The sequence below is a fragment of the Athene cunicularia genome (genome assembly GCF_003259725.1).
Source record: "Athene cunicularia isolate RWA chromosome 1 unlocalized genomic scaffold, athCun1 chr1_part2, whole genome shotgun sequence".
Classification (NCBI taxonomy): Eukaryota; Metazoa; Chordata; class Aves; order Strigiformes; family Strigidae; genus Athene; species Athene cunicularia.
In genome coordinates, this window is record NW_020799092.1 from 959,262 (window position 1) to 983,705 (window position 24,444).

At 41.8% G+C, this 24,444-nt stretch overlaps 2 protein-coding genes across 3 annotated transcripts in view; both read left to right on the plus strand.

The window, feature by feature from the left end:
- Window positions 1–17,082, plus strand: part of LOC113491554 (cytokine receptor common subunit beta-like) — a 29,838-nt gene extending 12,756 nt beyond the window's left edge. The window contains exons 12-14 of one of the 2 annotated variants that reach the window (XM_026868564.1): window positions 1,399–1,502; window positions 1,787–3,017; window positions 16,980–17,082. In XM_026868564.1, the coding sequence (XP_026724365.1) occupies window positions 1,399–1,502; window positions 1,787–2,984 (1,302 nt within the window). In that variant the 3' untranslated portion in view covers window positions 2,985–3,017; window positions 16,980–17,082. Of the gene's footprint in view, window positions 1–1,398; window positions 1,503–1,786; window positions 3,063–16,979 lie in introns of those variants that run through there. The other variant, XM_026868563.1, reaches the window with a different exon arrangement.
- Window positions 9,307–24,444, plus strand: LOC113487917. The gene is given in 8 exon segments (XM_026862867.1): window positions 9,307–9,375; window positions 19,022–19,285; window positions 19,751–19,922; window positions 20,019–20,151; window positions 23,308–23,419; window positions 23,506–23,572; window positions 23,575–24,263; window positions 24,265–24,444. Coding segments are annotated over 8 exon segments (1,686 nt in total).

Here is a 24,444-nt window from a genome sequence, read left to right on the forward strand (position 1 = left end):
CCCCCCCCCAACAACCTACATCCACAGCCTTTCCTTCATGTACTAGGTGGATGACCTTATTATAGAAGGTTATCAAATTAGTTAAACAGGATTTTACCTTTGTGAATCCATGTTGACTGTGCCTGGGGATTGCATTGTTCTTTAAATGCCTTTCAATAGCACCCAGTGTGATCATTTCCACAATTTTTCCAGGAAATGAGGTGAGACTAATGGGTCTGTAGTTTTCTGGGTCTTCCCTCATGCCCTTCTTGTAAATTGCAATAACTCTGGCTAGCTTCCAGGCAGCAAGGCCCTTCCCAGACTCCCAAGATGGTAGATGATCAAGAGGGTTCCCGCCGTGACGTCTGCTAGCTCCTTCAGTACTCTGGTATGAATCCCATCAGGCCCCATGGACTTATGAACATTTGGCTGATACAGCTGTCCCTTACAATTTCAGTAAATAGAAAGTCACTGTTCCCACACTTGTGGCCCTCCAACTCAGAGGACTGGGCAGTCCAAGGTCTATTGGTAGTATTAAAGACTGAGGGGAAAAAAAGGCATTGAGCACCTCTGCCTTTACTTCATCCCTATTAGTCAGGTGACCATCATCAACAAGTATGGGTCTAATGTTCTCTTTAGACTTCCTCTTGCTATTCATGTACTTTAAAAGCCCTTCTTGTTGTCTGATACACCACTGGCCAGCTTCAACTCTAATTGAGCTTTGGCTTTTCGTATCTTCCCTGAATGTACAAACCACAGCTCTATAATCTTCTTGTGAAGCCTGACCTTCCAGACATCATGTTTTTCATCTTGAGCTCCAGAAGGAGTTTCTTATTCAGCCAAGAGGGTTGTCTGCCCTGCTTGCTTGACTTATGATACATTGGAATTGCCTGCTTCTGTGCTTTTAAAAGGTGGTTCTTAAAACATGACCAGCACTCATGGACTCCCAAGCCCTCAAAAGCAGATTCCCAGGGGACACTGCTAAGTAGCTTCCTGAATAGCTTAAAGTTTTATCTCTTGAGATCCAGGGTAGAAATTCTGCTGTCCTTTTTTTTTCTCATTATTCTGAAAATTTTAAACTAAATAATTTCATGATGACTGTGGCCAAGACAGCCACCTACCATCACATCTCCCACAAGTCCTTCTCTATTCACAAAATAACAAGTCTAGAAGGGCATCTTTCCTAGTTGATTCACTGAGTACTTGTATTTAGGTCAGTGGTAAGGCAATAAGGGTTTGAAGTAATCATCTTTTGGAGAACAGAACACACCTTCTAGACATATTAGTGAAGTTGTATTCCTATTTCTAGATGCTGTAGGCTTTCCTATTTGTTTTCCTTGTCCATGAGGAATGTACGGTTCTTGATTCTAATGCCAGTGAGACATTGCTTTTTTGTCATGTCTGATTTTTCATTTTCAGAAAGTACATTTAGGAAACTGGCCAACAAGCAGCCAGCTGGACCTCAACAAGTACAATCTTTCAGAGAGGATGGAGCAGGCCAGTTTCCTTGAAGTTGTGGACAGGTGAGTGAACAGCACAATAATAGTGACACTGTGGATGATAGTCTCAAAGAGTTAAGTCATGGTAGGATATAACCAAATGTTCTGTCACTAAAAAGCCTATACAAGTTGCTTTTGAGGAAGGGTTACTTTTTTTTGCTATCTGTGTTACCCTGCTTCTCCAATAAAGGTTTTTTTTTTTCTAACCCTATATGTAGCTATGTGTGTTTTCAGCTAAGCTTGTTTTATATTTAATGTTTACCACAGTAGTATCTCTCCTAAGCAACTTTTAACTTTCCCACATTCAGGCAGATGAAGACTTTGGCAGAGTACCCTGAGGTGCAGGCTAAAAAGACAGATAATTTCCCTGTTGCTCTGGACCTACAGAACTCCTATCATGCTTTAAATGAGCCAGAGCATACCACAGTTGTCTTCTCAAGTCAGACTGCTGGTCATTCCTTTCCTGTTTCAAGGAGAAACAATGCTGATGAAAATATTGCTTCCCAGACAGCAATCCCTTGCTTTGCTTTCAATGGTCCATACTTGTACAGCCCAGTGTTGTCCTCCCAGCCTGATATGCACCAGACCCTGGAAGTGGACCCAGCGGGAGCCCGTGAGAAATCAGTTTCCCTTCAGTATGTTACCCTCCCAAAGGAAGACTGCCCCCAGGCTCCACAGGGGCAAGAACAAGGAGGAGCAGGCCCTCCACAGCCCTTCCTGCTCCCAGCTCAGAAGGAAAAGATGCAGCACCTTGACGATGAGAAAGAAGTCTCACTGGCCCCATCAGCCTGCAGGAAAGACATGAACATGAGAACAGAAGAGCAAAAATCTCCAAAGGCTTTTAGCTGTCTCGCATCTCCTCAGCAGTGCCCCTTGGAGTACATCACCACAGAGAGCCTGTTTCTGCCATCAGCCAGTGACTCCATGCATCCACCACTTGTCACTGCTGGGGAGTTACCTTGTGACCCACAGGAGCCCCAGCCCCCCAGCGACCACTCTTGCCATGAGTTTTCTCCTGAGAAAACTGCTGTCAATGTCTCCATTTCAGGTCAAGCACCAACCTCTTCTCCTGAATTGCACCTGGATACATTTGGAGACTATCTTACTGTCCCTTTAGGTATCCACAGACATTCAGAACCCACAAAGATTTCTTTGCCTGTCTTACAGAAGGGAAATGATCTTCCTGGAAAGCAACCTTTGTCAGAGGGTAACTTGGTGGTGTTAAACCCTGACAGTAGTGAGCCAGTTTTCCTTTGCCAGGTTGGTGACTATTGCTTCCACAGCCTAAAATCCAGTGTAAAGTTGGATATTAATCAGGAAGACCAGCAAGTCAAGAAACCTTCTGAAGGAGAGACATCACTTGGGAATCCTGTATCTGATAGTAAAACCATCACTGGCAAGGAGAAGGATGAATCAAAAATGCAGGCTATTCAGCTTTTCAAAAACCTGAAATCAAATGATTACTTTTCCTGGCAGCAGTCTTTGAGGATCACAGAAATCTGTTAAATGGGCAAATATTAATGAATACCAAAGCTAAAGGTAACTGAAAGAGCTTGCAACTCTGTCGAAAATGAATGCTCAAACCTAGGAACAAATAAAACCCAGTTCCCTTTTTCAGCTTCCAGCCCAACATGTTGAAAGACTTGAAGTAGCTCAATACCCTTCTCAATGGCCTTCAAGGATTTGTCATGAAAGACAATCCAAGTAGTACCCTTTGGTGGTTTTCAAACTATTTGGCTTATCCACAATGAACAGTTTAGCCTCCTCATGATCCTGTGACAGATCACAGTCATCTTGCAATAATACCAGATTGCCTGAGGCAGAACTCATGGCAGGAAATGAAGACATAACAGCATGAAATGCTGTCATCAGAAGACACGCTTGGAAACCTTGGAAAGAAAACTTACATTCTTAAGAGCAATTTTGTTGAACTTTTGTGTGTGTGTAAAATAGATCTAAGAGACAACAAAGAGATCTCATATCTCTACCTTTTCACTACTGGCATGAAAAAGGCATTGTCTAAGTTGAAAAAACCCAGACAGTAATAGAAAGGTAAATAAAAAATGAGAAAAAATTGTTGAAGTCCAGGAAACCTTTCTTAATGTTAAGATTCAGTGTATCACAATGTATTCTAAGGGAAGAAGGAAATATTATTGGGATATATAAAGTAGGCTGTAGGGACCATGAGGAAGGAGGTACATTTCTGAATGAAAACCCAAGGACTCAGAAGCTGCAGTGAAAGGAAGGGAGCCAGGCAGGTAACATAAAGTGACAGACAAGAAATGTTGTGAAGGTGCACAAGCTTGTATCCGCTGAGTTTTTTCTATTTCTAAGTGTTAAAGTGCTATATGATTTTCTTTTAAGTTCATTGGCTGTTTATGCATAATATAATCTTAACCATGCAATTTTTTTTTTTTTTTCTGAGCTGTAAGTTGTGTTGAGAAAGACAACCCATTTTTTACTGAGTTCTGTTCTAAAGGAAGTGGTGCAAGGTAAAAGCTTTTGTTCACAGTTGCCACTCTGTGATCAGTAAAAGGCTTTGGTTTCAGACCAAAAGGTGGGCTTGCATTCCAAAAAAGCATGTTTCTTTTTTCAAATGTAGAATTTGTACTAATAAAATACTATTTCTTCCTATAAATCCATTCCTTCCATATGTTAAAAGCATTGTGATTGCAGTAACATTGCTATTAGCTCAGGCCTCAAAAAATTCTGTAAGTTCAGCTATGTCAACCTGTGATGTAGGGTGTTTTCTCCTGACTTTGCTATATTATTTGACAGAGATAATGAGAAGGTGGTTTGTGTCTGTGTCAGCTGATTCCTCCTGCTGGGTAAATGGGACATGGCTGATTCAGAAATCGCAGTGAAATGTATTGGTTCTTTTCAGAAATTAAATCCTTATACATACCATTTGAAATCTGAAAGGTGTTCAAATTCAGTCGGCGTTCTTGACAGCAAAAGGCAGGCAGCTGCAGCCTCTGATAGAGAATATTGATGAACACTTTAAGGGATTTTCAATTTAGTCCTTTCTTAATCAATGGATTTTTTTGTTAAGTTTCTTCTTTGGCCTTTTAGGAGTAGCACAAATGATTTCTTCCAGTCGGTAGGATTGTGTCTATCTAGACATGTACTAAAAGCAGATGTTCAACTTCATATGCAAATTTTGTATCTGGATTCACATTTTAGATATGCATCATCTTGCTGGACCTTGAATTGCTGTGGTTTTAATAATCAAGAAGAATAGTAAGTGGGAGAACGTTTATTCAGCTCAGTGGCTTTTGGATGAAGCCCATTTTCACTGTGGTCAGTAGTCTAAGAGCTATCTGTTCCTCTCGTGCTCTGCACTTCACTGGGCGTTTGTAGAGGCCACTTTTGGAGACAGGATTTATAGATACAAGAACATTTGATATGACCACAAAGAGCAGATATTATGATCTGAAGATCACTTCAGGAGCCTGGAACTTGCAGAGTAACATGCCATTGTCAGGCTAGGGGAGCGAACAGTGATTTTTCTTTTGCAACTATAATGATTGTTTTGAGGGCAGAATGAGTTTCTGTTCTAGGGACTCATTGTTCAGTTCCATTATATAAAATGTCATGAACATTTGAAGCAGGGGTCAAAACCTATGGCTGTGCTGTGCCAGAGGAAGCCGCTTCTTACTGGGTTACAGAATCAAAGCTGCCATAAACTTCATCTGTTGCTGATTCTATGAATCTTCCATTGTCTTCTGCACGAGGTCCAGCTGCAGTGGGGGTGGTAAAAAGCATTTTACAAACCTGCAGCCTGGTGATTGAAGTCCCAGGTCTTCAACTTCCTGATCATTAGTTTTAGCCACAAAGTTACTGTGCAAAAGGAAGTTGCTGCTCCCTTCCCCAGTGCTAGGTACTGATATGCAGGAGATGAATCATCATTTGGATGATTCGGGAGCCAATTAGGACATGCTACTAAGTAGTTCCAGCCCCTCAGCCTGTACATCTGAGTGATGATTCACCAGTGTTTCCTATATAGTCAAAAAAGGAGAGGTAGGCACCTCAAATCTGTAAATCACATTTTACAACACTCTATTTACATTGAATGTACAGTTATGAAATCATTGCAACCTCTTCCTTACTGTATGCTCAAACATCAAAGATTCTACCTGTGTTTTAACAGCAGGCATTTTTCTCTTCATTGCTCTGAAGTAACACTTTATTATTCTCTTATCATAATCTTCCTCAACCAGAAATATATTACCTGAATTTTCATGAGATTAGGGTAGTGAGTATATTGTGACCTCAATAGTTGTAATTAAGATCCATGCTGAACTAGACTGTATTTCTGCTTCTGCTAGACTGGAGGTTGTCTTGGAAGGAAAATGAGGCTGAATGGTTTGCTAGAAAAGGAAGCCTGTGGTGAAAAGCCCTCCAAGGCCTCAAGGAACAATACCTGGAGAATTTCTGAGAATCTTGTATCTCTGCAGGGTAATGGAAAACAAACCCAACCCACCCTGCCAGTCCCCGTGTAGTTTCTGGTCCATTCAGGCAAACACATCTGTACACACAGTCTTATGCCCCTACAACTCTCATGAATGATCTCTGCCTCTTCTCACTTCCTACATGCTCCCCTCTGCTCTCACTACAGAACTGAAATTTCCATGAAAAGACACCCTGCATGTCATGTTCTGTACGTGGGGAATAAGTAGCACAACGACTTCATGCTTGTTTAGGCCCTTTTTAAGTCCTACTAAGTGGCAGGGTTCTGTATGCTCCAACCTTGATCCTAAGAACTCCTCATATTACACGGTGAATGTTTCACAATGGCATTAGGTGGGTGGACCCAGACTCCTCTGCAAACTCGCTCAGCGTAAGCCAGCTTTAGGTCAAAAGCTTTGTAGATTCATTGTTCCAGTTTGCTGGTAGAGGAACATACGGTCCTTGCTGTTGAAGGCTGTCTAGAAAAGTCGATGTAAAGCTATCTGAAACAATTGAATGGTTTTTCCTATTTACTTTTTAAAAAATTTCCAGCTCCTTGTTTGCAGTGTGCACGTACATTGCAAACTTTTTAGATGAGTTCTTTTGCATCTGCTACAACATTACAGTGTACTTCTGTTTGTCTTTCTGCTGCATTCAGAGGAACATAGGATGTTGACATACATTTTCATGTTTATTTCATTCACTGCAGATTTACGATGGATTCATGCTGATGTTTCAGCATCTAAAGACACCCTTTTGTTCCCTTCTATTTGCAGAAGAGACTGTAATATAGGAATGTAAGACTAATACATTGGATCTAAACAGTGATTCCATCTTGCCCAGTATTCTGTCTCTGCTAATGTTTGCAGTGGATGCTTAAAGCCAGGGTGTAGTAGACATGGAAAAGTATACAGTAAATAATTAAATCCTTAACCAATATATTTGCCTGGTATCTGGCTCAGAACCTTCCTGAGTTGGAGGTTACATCTAAGCTGTTGTAGAATTATGGACTTAATGGCTCTAGTCTTTAGAGATTCAACTAATCCCTCTCTAAAACCACTTAATTTTTGGCTTACTAATGTCTGATAACAAAGCTGTAATCAATTCGTTTATAAATAAAAACATGCAAACAAAAAAAATGCCCACATTTTCCTGGACTCATTTTGTGTCAGTTGCATGATAAGTTTCTCCTTTGGTCTTGTTTTAGGAGAACTGATAAACCATCATTCCTTATTCATCATGTCCTCTTTGAGATGCTACAAACTTCTATTAAATCATCTTTCAGTTGTTTCTTTTTCCAAGCTGAAGAATTCCATAGTAATTAGTCTCTCTTGCTATAGATCCCATATTTCTCATAACACTTCTGTACTTTTTCTGTTTCTTGAGTGTTCTATAGTATTCCTTCTGAGATGAAATGACAAGAACTGAGTATGTTAATTTGAAGCATGTTAATTTGCCAGTTTGTGATAAATGGATTCTCCCATTACTATTATTATTTGTCTGCTCTCATGGGTTCTTTGGTCTTGTTGTGTAGTTAGAATTTTTTTTTTGTCACATGAATTTCTCTGTATTTATTAACACTGAATTGATTAATTGATTGAGAGCAGCCCTGTAGAGAAGGAGATAATTGTGAATAAAAAATTAGATATAAGCCAGCAATGTGAGAGTGCAGCCCAGAAATCCAACTGTATCCTGGGCTGCATCAAGAGAAGTGTGGCCAGCAGGTCGAGGGAGGTGTTCTGCCCCTCTATTCTGCTCCCATGGACACCACCTGGAGTCCTGTGTTCAGTTCTGAGGTCTCCAGCATAAGAAGGACAGGGACCTGTTAGAGCAGGTCTAGAGGAGGGCCATGAAAATGATCAGAGGGCTGATGCCTATCTTATGAATAAAGGCAGAGAGATTTAGGGTTGTTCAGTCTGGAGAAGAGAAGGCTCTGGGGAGAACTTATAGCAGCCTTTCAATATATAAAGGGCCTTATAAGACAGAGAAATTTTTTAACAAGGCCTGGAGTAACAGGACAAGGGGCAATGTTTTTAAACTGAAAGAGGATAGATTTGGACTGGATATAAGGAAGAAATTTTTTACAATGAGGCTGGTGAGACACACAAACTTGTTGCCCGGAGAAGCTGTAGCTACCCTGTCACTAGAGTGTTCAGAATCAGGTTGGGTGAAAGGTCTCCCTGCCCATGGCAGGGGGATTTGGACCCTTCTAACACAAACCATTCTATGACTACAGTTTTATGATTCTGATTTTATACCCTGTTTATACCTAATAACTTAGGTTTTCTCCATTATCGTTAGACTGGAGTAACACAGATAAAATTTTATCTTTCTCAGTCACCCAGATCTCTCAAGTAAGTGATCTCTCATCACTCAGCTGTCCAGATAATTTATAATTCTGTTGAAGATTAGAAATTCCTAGGAGAACTCACTTAAATCTTTCCTTCAATATGAAAACTAACAATTAATTTATCTCATTTGTTTTCTGTCCTTAACTAACTTTAATCTACATGAGAACCTTTCTTTTACCTCTTAGTTTCTTGGAACTGCATTTTTAAGGGACTTCATCAAGCTTTTTAGACGATACACTAATTGGGTAACCCGTTATCTGTTTGTTTCTGGAATTATTCCAAGAACTCTACTAGTTTTATGAGGCATAACTACTCTCTACAAAAGCTATGTTAACTCTTCCCCATAACATTTCTCTCTAGTATTTCTATTTTTCATTTTATATATATGATATATATTATATATGTTATCACCTACGCTGTACAAAAGTTAGTCTGATTGGACAAAATTTCCCTGGATTCTTCTCTGAGTACTCCTCAAAAACTTGCATTCGGTATTTCTTTTTATCTGATACTGAGGCCTGTTAAAGCCTTTGATTATTTACTACAATTTCTTGTTCTTAAGTTCCTTTACAGGTTTTATCACAAGACAGCAATTGAGTCAATGTAGGTTATGCAAGACTTGTAAAGAAAGTAATTATGTTTTATTAAACTGAAAGATTTAGTTGGAAAAGATGTTATCATTTTTTGCTATGTGTCTTGCCTGATTTACTTTTTCAGAATATTAAGGCTACAATAATCCTACTTTTAGAGTGTAGGCCTAAATTCACTTTTGAGTTTTTAAATGATTCTTTAAGCAACCTGTGATAGTTTTAAGCCCTGCTGGGACCAGAAACCACATTGCTGTTGCCCCTCCTCCACCCTTGGACACAAGTAGGGCAAAACCCTGGGTTAAAATAAGAAGAAATTTAATACAACAGTGTAATAAACAATCTGAACAACAACAATAGCGATAATAACAACAGTAATAACAGTAAAGAAGACAAAAGATATACAGAGAAATACTGTGGTGAACACATCCAGCCTGCCGCATGCTCCCCATGACCAAAGCCGCAAAGGAAAGCTTCCTGCGCTGCCTCTCCGGACCTGACACCAGCATGGTATGAATAACCCGGCTGGAGATCCCTTCTCCGTGCTGGGGAAACTTAACCCTATCCTCACTGAACCAGGACACAACATTTTTTGGCACAGCAAACATTTGACCCTTTTAACAGCTTCTTGGTCTTATTTTTGCCAGTCTTGTTATTTTTATGTATGTCCTTAAAACATAATTGTAGTAATCGTGTGTCTTTTGTTGTTTCAACTTGTATGAGGTCTTGTATATTATTCAGGACTAAATCAGTTTGTTTCTTTTCTTGTGTGTGCTTTCACAAATAACTCCAAGAAGCAATCATTTACACTGGCTAAAAAAAGTAGAATCTGTGATTCCATCCTAGAATCTGTGAATCCATCCTAGCAAACAAAGTAGACCAAGGTCCATTTCTGTCTGCAAGAGCAAATGACATGGAGCAGTCATGGAAGATTCATGTATCCAAGCTGTTTCTCTCACAGTAGAAGGTGGCTTCTTTCATACTGCATATTGGAAAGTATCCCTGGCTTGCTTATTGACATAGACAAAAGCCATGTCAAAGCATTCACTAAAAATTGAACAGAGTCTATGGCCTCATTCCAGAGTTCAATCATTTTCCTTGTCCTGGTTTAGACTACCAGTGCAGACAGCCTCATCACAGTTCACTGTGATGTTTACTTAGTCTAGTATGATTGGATGATGTTCAAATTAAATTGATGTTTTGCCTGTGATCACAATGGTTGAGTCATCCTTCCTTGTCTCAATCCCTGAGCCTTTTGTTCTATTTTCTTCTCCCCATCCCTGAGGGGGAAGGAGTGAGCCAGCAGCTGCATGGTGCTGAAACCACGACATTGGACTGTCCCATTGTTACTGTATGTCTGCCCTTCAGAGTCACTGGTCGTCTTTAGCATTTCACTCACCTCCTTTTCATCAGGTGATTGATAGCATAGCACTAACAGTATACCATTCCTTTTAGTGTGGGATAAAATTCTGCAACCATTGAAACTCTGTAATACAGCACAACTGTTGACACATACTCTGTTTCACACTGATTTGTGGAAAAAAGACTCTCCAACTCGAATAGAGTTATACAGCAGGTATGTTTTACTCTGGCCGGGGTGCAAGGGGGTTTCTCCACAAAGCTTGCACACCCACCACACATTTTACCAAAACCTTATAGATGTGGATATCCATATTCATTGGATTACATAACACAAACATACATGCATGAGTAAGGCTGGGTAAGTTCCAAAGGCTGATGTCAACTGTTTATGTTCTCTTTGCACCTGTGCATTGCCTCCTGGTGGGGGTTTTTGGGAGGAAGGCTCGTAGTCTTTCTCACCCTGTTTTTTTCCCCAGAGCATGCACAGATTCCCTTGGCTAATTTCTTGAATAACAAGAGTGTTTTTCAGATGGTTTACTTTCTATCTTATGTAAGAGAACCAATAGAACTTCTACCATTCATACATGGCTATCTTTACTCATTAGCAAAATTCCAACTAGTTAGAGCCACCTGTTACTCAAGGCCAAAAGTATAATATTTTGCTGAACATTGTAATCCTTGGTAGATTTTCACAGTGAAATGCTTTGTTTTGATGAACACAGTAGTCATTGGTAAAATTCCACAGAACAGTCTGGGCAAGCAGGATTCTTAGCAGTATTTTTTAAAATACTATAACTTGCTATAAGTAAGTAAATAAGTTACTAAGCAATTTTTTATAAGTAAGTAAATAAATCTAAATCCAAGTAATTATTTCTCTGTATCAACACTATACTTGCTTTAGCATTAATGTGTAAATGTGAACTACTCTTCCTGTACAAAATGTATATTTAAGTATTAGTGTTCCACTGAATATCTTCTTTTCTTTTTCTGCTCCTGAAGGCAGCCCATCCACTTAAGACACCTATTAGCTTTTGCTAATATGGTACTTGTTGAGTAACTCATGGCACAATGTTGACTAGTGTTCATGTTGCCCATGACCACTTTTTGGAAGGTGACTTCTTCCTGGAGTGCAAGGCCAGACCCAGTAGATGAGGTCCACTCAACCCACCCATGGATGCTGTGATATCAATCTGTGACATCACGTTCCAGACAGAACTTCCACTGAGTGCAAGAGAAGCTATGGATGGCCTATGCAGATATGACAAGACCCACACAGTGTCTAAAGGATGATTTGGTTTCATCCTCATGTTCTGTTTTGGAGCTGAAAGACTTAACTTGCCCATCCATTCAGTCAAGTTACATCTCATTTTGGGATAAAAGATTTTAACTGGCTAACAAAAGGCCTTTTGCTGTCTTGTCAGTTCATGATTCTGTGTTTTCTGACAGATTTAATTCTGATTAATTAAAGCCTTTTTGGTCAAAGAGCCCATCCCAGTAGTCCTGAAGAGATTGCCACTGAATTTATGGCAATCTGCTCGCTGCTTTTTATATATACCCATATAAGTTGCTTTCACTATGGCTCAGCAAACATAGCAGGAGAAATCCAGGGATTTACACCCAGCCTTCCTACCTGGTCTTTGTTTCAGAACACTTCTCTTGAACCTCTACCCTAAGTTGCTGCTAAAGGTTGTTACTGGATTTCACTTCAGATAGGGAATTAATATGTCATTAACCCCCTTTGTGTGGCCTTTAAAAAAAAGGCATCACTTCACAGCCTGGGTATATAGAGGAAGTTATCTTTCAAGTCTGTAGCATAGCTTTGTCATAGCACAGTGATTTCTTTGCAAACTCACAAGGTTAACTGATGGTGTCAGACTCTGCTATGAGACTAGCATGGTGAATTTCCTGTCACTGATACAGTCACAGTCCATGCAGGCTTAAGTTAGTGTAGCAGCTTTGCTGAAGAGACACACCTCTGTTCCATCCAAGGGAACCTTAATCTCACATTCATCAAGCATTGCTCTGTTGAAGAAGCATAGATTGTAAACTGTAGATCCTTTGTGTCTAGTGATGCCAAACCATAACTGGAGTAAATTGAGAGGAGTAACAGAGTATTGCTTGGAATCACACAGTGTGAGTGTGTTTAACAAGCATGAAAAGCAAAGAAAATTACTTATATGAATGACTCAAGTATCAAGAGACATAGTGCATGGGTATTCACTACCAATCCTCATTTTTCTCCACTAAGGTCTTTACATCTAAGTGGGATAATTCTTCTGCCTATTAAGAAGATACTGAGGGGATAAGCTTACACCTCTTTTTTATCTGTGAAAGACATATGAAGAGTGCACGTGTGCCCCTTGGGGACTGCAAAGAAAAAAAGTCTCCATTCTCAAGATCATGTCCATACATTGTGTGCCATCTTCACTTTTACAGCATATTCTGAAAATTACTGCCAAGTTATTTCCCTTCTTCTTCATCTCTTTGGCTTATTCTGCTTTTCTTTTAGCTTTTACAAACATTTTCCAAAGCATTTCCAGCTGCCAGTGATTCCTAAGAAATTGTGTGTGTTGCAGAGGATGAAAAACAAAGTTCTGAACTCTAGCACTTTCAATTGATAAAGGAGCTGCCCAAAAGTCTAGTAGTATCTTCACAAAGACTGCAGGCTAGGTTAGAGAAAGCAGTCACTGCCTCTCACTTCTTTAGATGCCACCACTCACTTCCTTTTTTTCCTAAGATTAAAAAGATCTAAGTTTATGTTAAATTACACTGTCTCCATCCGAGTGTTTTCCTCACTTCTACTGATGCAGAGTGATGTTATCACTTAAATTAAAATATGTAATCAGAGTGTGGCTTGAATTTTAATCCCTTAACAGTGGGGTTTGGTTTAAGCAGAATGCACACTTCTAGTGCTACTATTTGGATGGAGACAGTTTTATACATGTCAAGCTTAGCAACAGCAATGTGTCTTTAAGACAACATTCACAATGTAAACTAATGCTTTATTTGTTTATGGCAATGAACTTTCTTTTCAGAAAACATTGCACACAAGGAGAATGATGATTTAAAGGACAGGTTTTGAGTGCAGATCAACAGAAAAGAGAACAAACAGTGAAGTTCAGCCTCTGTTAAGAGATCATTACATCTTGTTTGTGGAAAAAAGAGTTGCATTTCTTGGAAATCATTTAAGCAAAACATAACAGTGAAAAGTATTTCCTTCCCTCTTCCTCTTAATTATATGACATCTGATCAGGAACCTAGTTGCTAAACTTATGCTATAAAGAGGAAGGTCAGAGGGAACAAATCTCTGGTGTTGAGGACTACAACAGCACAAATGAAAGGGAAGTAGAGCACAGGCTTATTTGAAGGGGCAGGGCTGTGGGTTGCATTTGTACCAGCTCCAGGTGAGTGATAAATGAGAAAGTTAAATAACCACTTGATGTGAAGCACCTGCCTTGAAGACCACTCAGCATTCAGGTAAGGTAAGTGTGTTGTTATCATGTTGTGTGGGAAAGGAATTGGCAAGGAGCCCTCTCTCCTCAAACAAACAAGGATTTTAAAATCCTGTGAATCATGTCTTAAAGTGAAGAAATAGGAGGACTGGATCTCTCGGTTCACCAGAAGGACATATTTGTGAGTAGGAGTGGTAAGAGAGGCAAGGAAGTGTTTCTTTTTGGACAGGTTCATGATTCAATGGAACAGCAAGGTGTACTTTGTATGGATCAGATGGGTGAATCAACATGGATAATTAATTCCTTCTCATAACTTAGGGGTTATTTCTTACTCTCAAGGTGAAGGAAGGAGGTGGAAAATCCTATTCTTAGTTCCAAACAGCATACTTTGTCCTTGCCCTCTGGTGAAGAGGCAGAAAGTTATCCCATTAATAAATTAGCTTCATATGAAGCTACACTGAGAGATCATGTCAGTGTTGATGGAAGAGGTGGTTTGGGGCCCAAGACTCTCTCAGCTAACCACATGAGTTTTACTTCCAGCTACAACCAGTGATAAAGAAGGAAGAACAGCCAGTGATGCAGGGAGTTGTTGCCTGACATAAGATCATGCTTGTATGCAAAGGTCTGAAGATGAGAGAGCTCATCAGTCTTCTTCTGGCTCCATGATTGGTTTTGGGGGTTAGAACTATTGGACTTCACTTTCGGACTCTTTGCCTCTATTTTTTTTCCTCCTTTCTTTTCTATTATTTCTCCTTTTCTTTTAGACTGATTTTTTCTCTGTCTTCCCTTTATTTTCTACTCTCATCTTGGTGACAGAAAGAGAAGAGGCTCTGTGAATGTACACATATGTAATTAACCAGGGCTGTACCAAACACTCCAGATGTATGCCAACTGGACAGCTGTGAATGGTATTTAGGCAAGGCCCCAAACTTCATGGGCTAGACAATGTTCAGAGCCTGTTAGTATATTTATTTAAATTGACTAGTCATGAAGTTTCACATCTGAGTAGGCCTGAAAATTGCCAGTATGAGCTATGCCTTTGCATGTCCCATTGTTAGATATCGTTTTGGTTTATACCAAAAGAAAACTTTTTTTTCAACCTGCCTTTGTTTCCTCAACAATAGGTGTCTCTTCATTACGTCTGTTGATTTGTCCTGCCTCCAAGCGATCCTCTCTTTTCTTTAGAGTTAGAGCAAGGACTGACTGCTTCCTAAGAGACAGGGAGCTGAGACCCAGTTGATAACATAGCTGACAGAGCAGAGGCACAAAACCTGTGTGAGTGGAGAACTTAGTTATTACTCATAAGTGTTGGAGCCTCTGAAGTATTGAACAAAAGGTATTGAAGTAAAAGGTATTGAAAAATGTACCTGTTGCACACCTATCTTTCCAGAGATAGACACATATCTCTGCTACTTGGGAGGATTATGCTCCCTTACCTAACATGTGACTCACAGTATTAAATGCCATGGACTTTGTGGTCTCTCAAGCAATAACCCTACAGTGACTTTTCAGACCTGAAAGTGGCTTGGCTTGGGCACAGGTGTTTGCCTTGCAAGATTAGGCATTAGCCCTAGGGCTGCTAGGAATGGCAAAATCATTCCTCACCATCTCTTGGCTGCTGTTTCTGAAAAACAGAGATCTCAACCAAGCTGACCCTGGGTCAGTACTTCCATCATAGCAGAGACAACTCCAGTGACTGTTCTTGGAGTCTGAATTCTCAGGGAAGGACGTGTTCATTTTCCTAGGATAACAGTGACCTTTTCTCAACACAGACACAGTTCTGCCTTGAATAGAGCTTTTTCACAAATGAAAAGGAAAGGCAGGTTCTCTGCAAATCCACCTATGAGGTATGTTTGTTTACTGATAGACAGACAAATTTTTCAGCTGCTAGATTTTTTAAATACATCTTCCTTGCCAGGAAGCTTTCTCCTTTCTGTGACTTAAATGTCAATGTAGCTAACCAGACTGAGTGTCTCTCACTTTTGCATAATGTCTTCCTAGAGGCATAACTCTTGCTAAGGCAAGTGGGCTTATTTGCTGGGCACATGAATGTATCCACCATCATGACAACAATTCACAAAGGCAAAACTCAATGTTCTTCTCAATGAGGCATCTGTTTTTTTGCCTTAAACAACAAATCACTCACTCATGTCTTGCACTTACTGCCTTCCTACTTTGAGACATCTCTTGACTGCTAGAAGGTCAGTGAATTGGTGAGAGCATTGGGTTGGATTTTTAAAAATCTGGTTTTAGAAGTTGTTTTTCTAAATGTCCCCCAGATTTTTTCTGTTGTTAAGGGGTACAAAAGTCAACACTACACTACGTAGGTCCTGGGGGCCCTCCCATTTGGCTCAAATCCTTCTTTATTGCAAAACTATGCAGAAATTTACCAGGACTCAGAATTATGCCAATACTAGGACACGGATGCTGATGTGAGCGCTCAGCTAAATAAATGCCCATTCAGCATTGCCCAGTTGGTCTTGGTCTTTCATTTCCTCCTATTGGGAATATCAAAAGATTATTCATAGGAGGCAACAGGCTTCTCATTCAGGAGAGCTGCTTTTTTAAGCTTTCTGTGTTATACACACATTTGCTTGAGCAGTTTTCCATCTGTGTTGGAGTTTCATGGAACATCAGGCCTCTGCAGATCAGGAACAGAAACAGAGGTACAATCTGAAGTCTTAGATCATAGTACACTGCATCAGAATGGCTGTGATTCCAGTCTGGGGAGCAGAAAGGGGAAGATGTGTCTGAGGTTTTAGCCAGTGTTATGAGGCCTTTTGCTTCAAAGACTTGAGGTCCTATGAGGCTTAAAAACATCAAGCTTAACCCTTTGGACTTATCTTTTGAATTATAATATTTCTGAAAATTAATTTTACCTATTACAAAACAATTCCAGCTTTTCTTCACAGGTTGTAGACCAGAATCTTACTTTCCTTGCATGACCATTTTGATATACAAACAAGTAGAGTCAAAAAGTTGGGGCTTTCTCAGTCCTAAGACTCATGATAAAAGTCTGATAAATGGCAACATAATGACAGTCCAGTCTACTCTAAGAGCAGGACCTACTCTTGAAGACTTCTTTTTTTTCAGACTTTCCCATGAAAGACAGAATTTTATTTGTGAGTTCCATACAGTATGACCTGAACAACACTGGGGATGTTCCCAGCAGATCTCATCACCCAGCTCCTGACTTCTCTATCTCCACCTTCTCCAGTACAGTAGCAGAGCTTGTGTTCATTTTACCATGTCCCACTACTGCTAGCCCCATCTACCTTCTGATTGTTTCCTCTTTTTCAGAGAGCATCCCAATGAAGACCCTACAGTGTTATAATGACTACACATCTCTTACAACTTGCACATGTATGGAGTGTTCAGAGGCTTATCAATTCATGAATGTGACTCTGAACTTTTAACAACTGCTGTGAAAAGTAAGTACCTGGCTGGTGTTCTGTGAAGAGTCTGAAGGGGCTTGGCTACTGAAACTGAGAGATGGAGCTGTGCAAAAGGGCTTGCAGCCAGCATAGTATCCAGCTTGCAGACACCAGTGTTATGCCAAGACTAGGGAGAAAGCTGGTTCTGTACAGAATGAGGAAGAGCAAGAAGCAGAGCATGGGTTTATTATGGGTTTATCAAATTGGGTTTATTATCTTTCCAATCACTCTCCTTTGCTTTTGCTGTGAGAACACACAGACAGAATAAAGCAGGACAAGTTAATTATTGCACCCAAGTGGAGAAGTATGTGTTACACTAGATGCAGTGGTGATAATAACTAATCAGAATGGGAAAGAAGGCTGCTTCTTCCTTATGCCAGTAAGATCATAGCTGTGTTGAAATAATGTCTGCAAAACAAACTGTGAGAAAAAGAGAAGTTGTATGTGTTTGACTCATTGGTTTTCCTCTCAGAGATACTAGGCTACATCTTGTACATCTTTTTCTACTTCATCCTGTCAAGAAAACAGAACAGTCAGCTGGAGAGTACAAGAGAGAGGAAGGGACAGAGAAGAAGGAAGAGACAGGGGAAGAAGAAAAATGATAATAGAAGCACAAGATGGAAGGATAAATAGCAGAGAGATTGAAGGGTGGGAAGAAAACTTGAAATAAGGATCAGAAGAAGTTATCTTGGTTTAATGGGACTCTCCCATTACTATTATTATTTGTCTGCTATCATGGGTTCTTGGATCTTGTTGTATAGTTAGAATTATTTTTTTGTCACATGAATTTCTCTGTATTTATTAACACTGAATTGATTGAGAGTAGCCCTGCAGAAAAGGACATGGGGGTGTTGTTTGACGAGAAGCTCAACATAACATGGCAATGAGCAGTTGCAGCCCGGAAAACCAATTGCATCCTGGGCTGCAGCAAGAGAAGGGTGATCAGCAGGTCAAGGGAGATGATCCTCCCCCTCTGCTCTCATGAGACCTCACTTGGAGTACTGTGTGTGAGGAGCTCTGGGACCCCCAACATAAGGACATGGATGTGTTGCAGTGTGTCCAGAGAAGGGCCACAAATAAAATCAGAGGGCTGGAGCACCTCTCCTGTGAAGACAGGCTGAGACAGTTGGGGTTGTTCAGCCTGGAGAAGAGAAGGCTCTGGTTAACCCTTATAGTGCCTTCCAGTACCTAAAGAGGGTCTGCAAGGCAGCTGAAGAGAGACTTTATACAAGGGCATGTAGTGCTAGGACAAGGGATAATGTCTTTAAACTGAAAGAGGGTAGATTTAGATTAAAGGAAGAAATTCTTTACAGTGAAGGTGGTGAAACACTGAAACAGGCTGACCAAAGAGGCTGTGCATGCCCCCTCTCTGGAAATGTTCAAGGCTGGGTTGGATGGGCCTTTGAGAAACCTGATCTAGTGGAAGGTGTCCTTGCCTGTGGCAGGGGGATTGGAACTAGGGGTCCTTTCTAACCCAAAGCACTCTATGATTCTATTCTATAATTTATTTTTGAGGAAGAGCTGTAGGATTCATGCATGAGTTGAATATCCAAACCTAAAAAGATACTTAGGTCAGCACTTAACCTGAAACGTAAGCAAGAGTGAACTTAAATGGCTTATAAGGCCATACTGCCACCTTCAAATTCAGAGCATTTGGAATAGACAAAAATATGTCTACCTTGGATGACAATGGAAAAAATGGGTGTAGACTTGCTAGTTAAAAAGTGTCTTGATTGGGATTGAGGGAAGGTATCACAAATGCTCTACATGCATTACAGCATATTCTTTCATGAAGTTGCTATAAAGTTCCACAACAACAGCACTGTCCCTATTTTCCTCTTCTGTTCATGAATGTATTTCCAAGTCCTGTAGAGTTTGCAGTGAAAAAGAATCATGGATTATTTGTAGCTATTCAGGGAAATTGTTAAATATCCAGATTCTGTCATTCATCAAACATCAGCTAGGCATTTTAATGTCCCTGTCCTCACTATCTCATCTCATGGGTTGCACCTTCACCTTCCAGTTCAGACCCTCCCACCTCAAAACCTCTCGGTCATCTTGATGAGATCTGGCGACTTCTTGCTGACCTGGAAAGCACCTGATGGAAGCCAAGGGCTGGGCAATGCACTGCAGTATGAAGTCACTTACAAGCGGCAGTGGGAGTCCTGGGAGGTAAGAGCAGAGGAGGCAGGCTGTCCTGGTTTGGGCTGCACTGTTTTGGGTGCTTGAGAGCCTGTGGTAAAAGCTGTGCGAATGAATGGCCTTTCCATTCTCAGGCACTATAAGAAGATGCAGCAAATGTTGGTTTAGGTCAGGTGGAAGGGGTTCTCTTTCTGTTGCAAGTATCTTGCCTAGTGAAACGCCATTTGTCCTGAGTTGAATGCAAAGATCTGTTCTTCACTGAAAAAAACACTGCACTTGATTTTGAGTCAGATTTGATTTTGCCCTGAAATGTTCCCAAATGGAATTAAAGCACATTCCAAGAGGAACCTGTGCATTCATGTGGGAAAATGGCAAAATACGTTTGAAGCGGCTTCCCCTGCCAGGAGGACGCACATTTATTTTTGGTAGTTTTTAAGCGTATCCCCAATTCCCCAGTTCCCTCCCTCCCCTCTCTCTCCTTTCTCCCAACCACAGAAAGCTGCCTCGCTCTTGCTCTCCAACACCACACTTTGCCACCTCAGCCGTGACAGCCTTGTCCCAGGGAGCAGCTACGTTGCCCGTGTGCGAGCCAGACCGGGGCGGGCCAGCGGCTTCTCTGGGCAGTATAGCGAGTGGAGCACGGAGGCATCATGGGAGACCCCTGAAGGTAGTGTGGGATGGAGCAGGGCCTTGCAGGGCAGGAAGTTCTGTCTGAGAAGAAAGACCTTTCCTATCACTTAACTTGCTCTCATCTTCTCTGAAGGTGGCCTTCAGCCCAGGAACCTTCACTGCCTCTTCAACGGTGCAGATCGTCTGATGTGCAGCTGGGAAGTGAAGAAAGAGATCATCACCTCTGTCCTCTTTGGCTTGTTCTTCAGGGCTACTCTGGCATCAGCGTACGTGCTTGGCCCATGGCAATGTGCCTGTGCCTCTCTCATGGAGTTTCTGCCCATGTTACAATCTTTATCTTCTTTCTTCAGGAATATATCAGCCAACAGTGAGCCAGCTAGGTGGTCTTCAATGGGATAAACACTTCTGAGGAGGTGGAGCAGATTAACTGCTTTCAAGTTCTGGATGAGTAAGCAAGCAGTATGCTCTCTTCTTCTTTTTTGAAAGGTTCCTATTAACTATGGGGTAAGAACAGACTCTACATGGATATCACCCATTCCAATGGGGAGGACAAAGCATTCTCACCTGTATAACTCCTAAGTCTGTGTACACCTATCCACCTTCCAACATCTATGGAAATTGTAATTGCTGCATCTGCAGACCTTGACTTCTGTGCTGGGTTTGTGTGGCAAGGATTTTGGTAGCGGGTGAGGGGGCTACAGTAGCAGCCCCTGTGAGAAGCTTCTTGAAAGATCCCCCAGCTCCAATTTGGACCTGCCTTTTGCCAAAACTGAGCCAATTAGCAACAGTGGCTGCACCTCTGCAATAAAGTATTTAAGAGGTGTAACCTGGGAGGGGGTTGGGACTTCTGACAAGAAGGACAGCTATGCGAACATTGAGGTCAGTATAAAGAAGGAGGAGGAAGGGGGGGAGGTGTGCCAGAGCAGGGAGTCACCCTGTATCCCATGATGAGACAACTGGTCTGCCCCCCCTACCACCCATGGGGGTCTCCGGAGGAAGAGAGGTTCACCAGCAGCCTGTGGAGGACCCCCATGACTCTATGGGACGACAAGCCCCCAGCATTGTAATTTGGTGCCAGGAGGACTGCAACATGTGGAGGTGACCCATGTCAGAGCATCTTGGGAAGAATGCATCCTGTGGGGAAGACTCATAGAGAAGAAAGTTTCTGGAGGACTGTCTCCCATGAGAGGGATGGAAGAAGGCAGAGGAATTCTTCTCCCTCTCCTTGGAGGAAGAAGCAGTGGACTTTGGCCCTCATTCCATATCCCTGAGCTGCTAGGAGAGGAGGTAGAGATACTGGGAACAAAACTGATCCCAGGAAGAAGGGAAGGGTGGGGGGAGGTGTTTTTAAGATATGATAATGCTTCTCCCTGTCCCATTCTGTCAATTTAAGTGTTGGTTTTATTAGTGTTTTGAATTAAAGTGATATCTTTTATTTCTTCTAACTAGCATGTCTTTTGCCTGTGATCATAACTGGTGAACTACCCCTTCCTATCCTTATCTTAATTCTTGAGCCTTTTGATTAATTTTTCTCCTTTACAGTGCTGGGGAGGAGGGGGTGAGTGAGTGGCTGCAGGGTGCTCAGTTGCCCTCTGGGCTCAAACCACAATGGCTTACATGGCTGGAAGTCTGGGGCTAGAATCACAGAATCATCTCGGTTGGAAAAGACCTTGAAGATCATCCAGTCCAACCATTAACCTCACACTGACAGTTCCCAACTACACCAGATCCCTCAGCACTATCTCAGCCGGATTCTTAAACACCTCCAGGGATGGGGACTCCACCACCTCCCTGGGCAGCCCATTCCAACGCCCAACAACCCCTTCTGTAAAGAAATACTTCCTAATATCCAGTCTAAACCTTCCCTGGCACAACTTGAGGCCATTACCTCTTGTCCTATCACTTGTTACTTGGTTAAAGACACTCACACCCTGCTCTCTGCAACCTCCTTTCAGGTAGCTGTAGAGGGCGATGAGGTCTCCCCTCAGCCTCCTCTTCTCCAGACTAAACACCCCCAGTTCCCTTGGGTTAGGGTTAGGAACCTCTTTCCTTTCTTTCTCTGCATTTCCTTTGGAAATAGGTTTGAATAAAAGGAAATGACCTAATAGGGTGGAAATCTTGTTGTCTGAATTTCTTCCAGCCCACCTGAACATAACTTCCCTCTCACAAAACTATACATATTCCCTTAACTCTTCATCTTCTAGAAATGACATACTTTCTGCTCCTGGAAGCGAAGTCTGACTTTGAAAGGGGAATGTGAACAAAGAAGAGCTGCAGTGGTCCTAGACAGTGTGTGGCTGATCAGAAATAGCTCCAAATTGTCCATACAGCATCAAATTTGTGTCAGGTCTTCAAAGACGGAGTGGGGAGATGACCATGGTACTCTGTTCAGGAATCTATCCTAGGAAGCAGAGCAGATGGGGAGGCTGACACAAATTAAATTGTCTCTTGGGTTTCATGATAATTATCTGCCTCATAGGAGAGAGAGTCAGCTCTTTTTAATATAGCGTTTTTTAAGTCATGGAAAGGAAAGATGGATTATGTTTGCAATTTCTCTGAAGTCTTTGTCTTCCCCCTTTGTCTAACTTCACATTCAGTGCTCGTAAGAGATGTGGGCCCTTTATTTTGAAGAACTAACTGCAAAGTATCACTGAAAGCTCAAGAGCTGCATAAATGCTGATGCTAGTAGTGACATTGCCTGAACCTATACTGCTAAATAAATCAGGGCCAAGATGTAGTGTCAAGCACTGTATTGTAACTGCTTGTACTGCTTTGTTGTCAGCACTCTCCCTGCCATGGTTTGGTCTGTGCCAGCTAGCGCTCTTCTTGAAAACATCCTGGCACCGTTTGAGAGATAGCACAGTGTAGCAACCATTCCCAGTGGGCAACATGGACATGACTGTACAGGTTAGGCTGTGTCCAGTGTCCTTCAAGAGTATTCTAGCAGGCTTTGCACCCAGGCCGTGCAATACACATCCTGTTTCACACTATGAATACTGCTGTAACACAGCAGTCATGCAAAGTCATGCACTTTGAACTAAAAAAAAAAACCAAAACAAAACAGAAACCCGACAAAAAGCCTTAGCTGTGTTTTAAACTGCAGAGACACTGTGGGAGACCCAGAAGGCTGCCATGGCTATACAGTTTGGACAGAGCCAGTCTATGCCATTTAACCAGAGAACAAAATAATGGTCCCTGGCTCTGTTTTATTTACAGCAAAAACATAGCTTTTCTCAAGAGCTGATATGTACTTGTTTATCTTGGCACTGAGAAAAGTTGGAGTTGGCAGTAAACAGCTGATCTATTCCTGTGGCACAGAAAAGGATGAGGCCTGCATCTTTTGAGGAAGGTACAAGAGACGTGGCCATCTAGCTTCCTGGAAGAGAGTGTTCCTCCTTAGAGCATCTCCTGTTTATTTGCAGTTATCACCTTAGAGAGCTGTCAGTTAGAGAGTTGACAATAGCAGCTAAGCCCTGTGTTTTTTCACCAGACAAGGATGATGAAGAGAAGTCCAGCGAGTTCCATGGAGCTGAGGCAAAGACAGCGTACTTTTTCCATGCTACACTGGCTCCAAAAAGTCCATCAGACTTCCAGACTGACACATAAAACCTAATTTTCATCATCTGCACTTGCCTGCCCATTGACTGCTGGTCTGTCGTGCCTGTTTGCCAGGCTTCCATGCAAGAGTGCTGCTCATGAAAGTATTGCTTTCCAGACTTACTTTGCTTTCAATGGTCCATACTTGTACAGCCCAGTGTTGTCCTCCCAGCCTGATATGCACCAGACCCTGGAAGTGGACCCAGCAGGAGCCCGTGAGAAATCAGTTTCCCTTCAGTATGTTACCCTCCCAAAGGAAGACTGCCCCCAGGCTCCACAGGGGCAAGAACAAGGAGGAGCAGGCCCTCCACAGCCCTTCCTGCTCCCAGCTCAGAAGGAAAAGATGCAGCACCTTGACGATGAGAAAGAAGTCTCACTGGCCCCATCAGCCTGCAGGAAAGACATGAACATGAGAACAGAAGAGCAAAAATCTCCAAAGGCTTTTAGCTGTCTCACATCTCCTCAGCAGTGCCCCTTGGAGTACATCACCACAGAGAGCCTGTTTCTGCCATCAGCCAGTGACTCCATGCATCCACCACTTGTCACTGCTGGGGAGTTACCTTGTGACCCACAGGAGCCCCAGCCCCCCAGCGACCACTCTTGCCATGAGTTTTCTCCTGAGAAAACTGCTGTCAATGTCTCCATTTCAGGTCAAGCACCAACCTCTTCTCCTGAATTGCACCTGGATACATTTGGAGATTATCTTACTGTCCCTTTAGGTATCCACAGACATTCAGAACCCACAAAAATGTCCTTACATACTTTTTGCAAAGGTGTAATTTTTTCCCAAAGAACCTGTGTTGGAGAACAACGTAGTCATATTTAATCCTGGCAGCACCATAATATTTTTCCTCCACTATGGGCAAGTGTTTCCTGTCTGCAACCTAAAACCCAGTAAGAAGGTGCAGATCAGTCAGAAAGATCCCCAAGTGTATTGGGTTTGCGTGTCAAGGTTTTGGTAG